At 42.9% G+C, this 6,178-nt stretch overlaps 1 protein-coding gene across 1 annotated transcript; it reads left to right on the top strand.

The window, feature by feature from the left end:
• The first annotated feature begins 672 nt into the window (after positions 1-672).
• On the top strand, positions 673-6,178 carry LOC141123820 (uncharacterized). The gene is made up of 2 exons (XM_073612077.1): positions 673-860; positions 945-6,178. The coding sequence occupies exon 2, from the start codon at positions 1,125-1,127 to the stop codon at positions 2,517-2,519; it is 1,395 nt and encodes a 464-aa protein (XP_073468178.1). The 5' UTR covers positions 673-860; positions 945-1,124; the 3' UTR covers positions 2,520-6,178.

The following is a 6,178-nucleotide window of genomic DNA, read 5'->3' as shown; positions in this document are numbered from 1 at the left end:
AAAAATGTGCAACACTGAATAAATATACTTATAAATGTATACAAAAAATTAAAGTTACGTACCGGTAACGTCTTTTCCAGTAGTCTTTCAGGACAGCCACCATGAGAGAGATAGTCTCCACCTATTCCTCTAGGAAACACTGCACCAGCCCATAATTTTTTTTTTTTTCTTTATTTTTTTTTTACCACTTCAGCGAAAAATTTTTGAGAGATGTTGTATCAACTTTGGAGATAAAACTTTATCCCCTCTTATATTTCACATCATTGTGGCTAGTTTTCAACTTATCTTTAATATTCCTATTATTTTTAATTTGAAATAGAAAATTTCTCCAACCGAGCAGGCAGTGTAAACACCACATAAAATCTTCAGCAGTATCCAAACATTTTGCCCTCTATTTCCCCTTCATACTTCCCCTCCCCCCATCACCCCATACACCCCCACCCCCACCCCCCACCCCATACACACACCACCCTTTCTACCTAATGCTCTTATTCTTTATTCAACCCATTCATGCTCCAGCCATAACTTCCATATGTTCTTATATTTCTTCAAACTACCTCTCCTTCTATACCAGAGTTCCTCCTTTATGATCATATCTTCAATGTTCTGCCCATATTGTTCATAGTAATATGTGCTGTTACAGTTTATACTGTAATGTTAGTTTATGTTGTTGCCGCCATCTAGTGGACAGAGATGGTTATTACTTTGCCAGAACTTGACAGGATGTAGGATTCTCCTCATAGTAAAAGGCAGTAACCTTTAACCTGGAACTGTATTTCCTTCATTTCATTACTGCTCCTGGATCAGACTGCATGTAGAAGAGCTCTTAAACCATTCCTGGACTAATGATGGAATTGTCTGTGAGTACTCTCACTGATAGAGTGAGGCTGCTGTATAATGTATAATGTACTGACACATATGTTTTGTTTATGCTTATGTTGTAGTTTTACAAAGTTATTCGGGATAAAGAATACATACCGATCTGATGTCTCACGTTTCTTGACTTCTGAATTATTGTTAAGCTGTCTGACTAGTGTTATACAACAGTTCAATAACGCGAAGCAGAACAGTAAAAAGACAACCACTTGACAGTCTGGAATAAACTGAGACGCCATTACTGCAGCATGAGTCTCAGATCAGGAACAAAGTACCAGGCTGATGACATGCTACCGCCGACACAGCAAGGCAGGAAGAACATTCCCAGCGCCCAGCAAGACGATGCACAGTCGCATGTGTCCAGATCTTCATGGGCTAGCAAGATGTCCTCAGCAGTTAAAGCTCGCGCCAAGGCAGAAGCTGCCCAAATCCAGCTACAGTACGCAGAAAAAGAAGCCATGATGATGCAGGAGTTAGCAGCAAAGAAAGCTGCCATCGCACAAGAAGAAGCGGAATTAGAATCAAAATTGCTCATCCTGCAGCGACAGACTGCAGCTGCTGAAGCAGAGGCCGCTGCCTACATGGGAACAAATCCTTCTGGAAGTGAAAAATCATATAAAGACTCAGAGGTTCCAGGAAAACCTCTATTCTCTGCAGATCGTACAAGTGAGTACATCCAGAACCTTAGTACTGTGCATGCAAAGCAACTGTCTCTCAAACCTGAAGCAATAGAATTCAGGCCAAAATCAACAAGCCCCCTGAGCAGGTCCAATCAACCACATGAGGTCAGCGGCTGCCAGCAAATCAAGAATGAAGCACCAGAAACCCCCAAGAACAAAAAACAAGTGTTCCCATCACCTCAACCTATAGAATACATGTGTGAACAACAATGTGCAGTGGATGTCACCAAATATCTCATACGCAAAGAAATGGTAAGCTCAGGCTTTCTCCAATTTGATGACTGTCCTGAAAACTATTGGGCATGGAAATCTTCCTTCCTGAATGCCACTGAAGGTCTGAACTTTTCACCAGCAGAAATGCTTAATTTAATGATAAAATGGCTTGGTACAGAGTCAGCAGAGCATGCTAAGAGGATGAGAAGAGCAAACCTGTTCAACCCTGCAGCAGGACTCAACATGACCTGGAAAAGACTAGAAGAAATGTATGGATCCCCAGAGGTAATAGAAGGAGCACTGCTGAAAAAACTTGAAGTCTTTCCCAAGGTGGGCTACAGAGACAACGTGCGGCTACAAGAACTAAGTGATCTTCTACTAGAGATAGAATATGCCAAAGAGGATGGCTACTTGCCAGGACTTTCATACCTAGATACAGCTAGAGGCACTAATCCCATAGTAGAGAAACTACCCTCAAATCTGCAAGACAAGTGGATGTCTGTGGGAGGTAAATTCAAAGAAGATTATGGAGTCGCTTTTCCCCCCTTTCTCTGTCTTTTTTTAGGTTTGTCAGACAGCAAGCGAAAATCCGAAGTGATCCCAGCTTCGCCTTCACCACCAGTGGCAATCAATCACACAGACCTGAGAAACCTCACAGACCTCACGGTAGGACCTCTGTATCCACACACAAAACAGCTGTACCTTCAGAAGTCACAGACTATCAAAGCACCCACAAGGTACACACCATAGAAAACCCTAATAGACATTGCCCAATACACAAAAAACCACATCCACTAAAGAAATGCAAAGGCTTTAGAAGCAAACCTATTGCAGAGCGGATGTCCTTCCTTAAACAGAATGGCATCTGTTTCAAGTGTTGCGGATCTACTTATCACGGTGCTAAAGACTGCAAAATACCAGTAGAATGTACAGAATGTGGCAGTGAGACATATTGCAGCTTTGCACCCAGGCCCTGCTCCTGCCCCACTAGAGACTGTAGAACCCAGGAAAGATCAGGGCAGGGAGCAACAAGAGACCCCACTCTCCTCAGTAATGTCTAATTGCACTGAAGTATGTGGACAAGGCAAGAGTGCACGTTCATGCTCTAAAATCTGTTTAGTGACTGTGTATCCCACTGGCAAGAGAGAAAGGGCAGTAAAAATGTATGCAGTGCTAGATGAACAGAGCAACAGATCCCTTGCAAAGTCAGACTTCTTTGATATCTTTAATCTTAAGGCAAGTGCAGTTCCATACACTCTAAGGACATGTGCGGGGACAATTGAAACCACAGGGAGAAGAGCTTCTGACTTTACCAATGAATCCTTCAATAAGAAAGTGCAGTTTCCACTTCCTACCCTAATAGAGTGTGGCATGATACCTGACAACAAAACTGAGATTCCCTCTCCAGAAGTAGCCCATCACCACCTTCACCTCCGCTCAATTACTCACCTTATCCCAGCTGTTGAGCCAGATGTTTCTATCCTTCTACTTCTCGGGAGAGACATCCTTCAGGTACACAAGGTGCGCCATCAAATCAATGGACCTTATAATGCCCCCTATGCACAGAGACTGGACCTGGGGTGGGTCATTGTAGGAGAAGTTTGCCTGGGGACAGTGCACCAGCCTGACAATATTACCACTTTGAAGACATCTGTGTTAACAAATGGACGCACATCCCTTCTCAGTCCCTGTCACAACAGCTTCATTGTCAAGGAAAGCTTTGGCAGGTCGACACAACACTGACTCCTCTACTCTATATGGTAAAGAAGAAGTCAATTCCAACATTGAGACAGACAATCTAGGAATTACAGTGTTCCAGAAAACTAAAGATGATGATAAACAAGCCCTCTCTATAGAGGATCAGACCTTCTTGCAGATTATGGATAGAGAGGCTTACCAAGATGACAATCACAGTTGGGTGGCCCCTCTTCCCTTTTGCACACCCAGACGTGTTTTGCCTAGTAACAGGGAACAAGCCATGAAGCATTTGCATTCACTCAGCAAAACTCTGCAGAGGAAGCCAGAAGTGAAAAGAGATTTCACTGAATTCATTAAAGGGATACTAGACACTGACTTTGATGCTGTGAAATTCTTCACCGACAGCAAGACTGTCCTAGGGTACATTTGCAGCACCACTAGGAGGTTCCATCTGTATGTCTCCAACAGAGTGAATAGAATCAATCTTCACACCCAGATCAGTGGTTCTATGTATCTACAGAGCAAAACCCTGCATATTATGCCACTAGACCTACTCAAGCAGCATGCCTTCAGAACTCTATATGGTTCTCAGGCCCATCCTTTCTGTACCAACCACACTGTGAGCAGACAGACACTGCTAATGTTTATCCACTCATAGAGCCCGAAAGCAGACCCTGAAATCAGATCAGAAATTACGAGTTTCAGTACCAAAGCTTCTGAAGCCACACTTCACTCACATTGCTTTAATAGATTTGCTTGCTGGAAGATATTAGTTAAGACCCTAGCCAGACTCATCCATGTCGCTAAAACCTTCCGGAGAGAAACCAATAGCGATCAGGTCAGGAGGTGGGAAAGTTTCCATGAACAGGTCAATCTAGTAGAACTTGCTCAGGCAAAGTCTGTTATAATTTCTTCTGTTCAAAACAAACATTTCCAGAAGGAAATTGACTGCATCAAAAAACAAAAGTCATTACCAAAACAAAGCCGTCTTAGGAGGCTTAGCCCATTTTTAGACAAGAATGGGTTGTTGAGAGTAGAAGGACGTTTGTCTCTTGCTGAACTTTCAGAAGAAGAGAAACAGCCTGTCATTATACCTTATGATCACCACGTTGCGACACTGCTTGTTAGGTACCATCATGAACAAGTAGTTCACCAAGGGCGACACATCACAGAAGGTGCAATTAGATCCGCAGGTCTCTGGATTCTTGGTGGCAAACGCTTGGTATCAGCTGTTATACACAAATGTGTCATCTGTCGCAAACTGCAAGGAAGATTACAAAGTCAAAAGATGGCAGAGCTACCAGAGTACAGAGTAATTGCTCAACCACCTTTCACCAATGTGGGCTTAGATGTATTTGGTCCGTGGTCTGTTTTAACCCATCGCACTAGAGGAGGCAGCGCGGACAGTAAATGATGGGCAGTCCTTTTCACTTGTTTGTCCACCCGAGCTGTACACATAGAGCTACTTGAAGCCATGTCAACATCAAGCTTTATTAATGCCTTGAGGAGATTCTTCTCAATTTGTGGCCCAGCAAAACTGCTCCGTTCTGACAGAGGGACAAACTTTGTGGGAGCCTGCAAAGAACTTAACATTTGTGACAGCGAATCACAATTGGAAGACTTTCTGCAAGACAGAGGATGTACATGGGTCTTTAATCCTCCACACGCCTCACATATGGGTGGTGTCTGGGAGAGACTTATTAGGTATTGCCAGGCAAATCTTGGACGCTATGTGGCTACCAACCAAACCTGCTCACTTGACCCATGAGACTTTAAGCACCTTTATGGCAGAGGTTACGGCTATTATGAATGCCAGGCCTATAGTTCCTGTGTCCTCAGACCCAGATACACCTATGGTCCTTACCCCAGCAATGTTGTTGACTCAAAAGATGAACTCTTTGTCTGCTCCATCTGGGACCATACGTACAACACAAGTTCATGCAAAACAATGGAAGCAAGTACAATGCTTGGCAGACACCTTTTGGAAAAGATGGAAGAGAGAGTATCTGTCAAATCTGCAACGCCATAGGAAATGGACTGAGGATCGCCCAAACGTAAAAGTGGGTGATGTTGTTCTGTTGAAGGACAGCCAAGAGGGCAGGAACGAGTGGCCCGTAGGACTTATTGTCAATGCTCTACCAAGCAGGGATGGCAAGGTTAGAAAGGTGGAGGTCAAAACTGTAAAAAATGAGACCGCCAGAATTTATCTCAGACCTATAACTGACATTATAGTTTTGATCTCGGACTAGCTAGGATTACATTTTCCTGTATATGTTTTTTCTGCATAGCAGTAGTTATTTAGGTAAAGACATAATAAATTATGCCAGACAGGGAGTGTTCTGCCCATATTGTTCATAGTAATATGTGCTGTTACAGTTTATACTGTAATGTTAGTTTATGTTGTTGCCATCTAGTGGTCAGAGATGGTTATTACTTTGCCAGAACTTGACAGGATGTAGGATTCTCCTCATAGTAAAATGCAGTAACCATTAACCTGGAACTGTATTTCATTCATTTCATTACTACTCCTGGATCAGACTGCATGTAGAAGAGCTCTTAAACTATTCCTGGACTAATGATGGAATTGTCTGTGAGTACTCTCACTGATAGAGTGAGGCTGCTGTATAATGTTTAATGTACTGACACATATGTTTTGTTTATGCTTATGTTGTAGTTTTAGAAAGTTATTCGGGATAAAGAATACATACAGA

Source organism: Aquarana catesbeiana, linkage group LG01 (assembly GCF_042186555.1).
Source record: "Aquarana catesbeiana isolate 2022-GZ linkage group LG01, ASM4218655v1, whole genome shotgun sequence".
In the NCBI taxonomy this organism is placed as follows: domain Eukaryota; kingdom Metazoa; phylum Chordata; class Amphibia; order Anura; family Ranidae; genus Aquarana; species Aquarana catesbeiana.
This window is presented reverse-complemented; position numbering and strand designations above follow the sequence as displayed.

Bases quoted from the DNA above. Each gene is read 5' to 3' on its own strand.
- LOC141123820 (XM_073612077.1), top strand. From the start codon at position 1,125: ATGAGTCTCAGATCAGGAACAAAGTACCAGGCTGATGACATGCTACCG.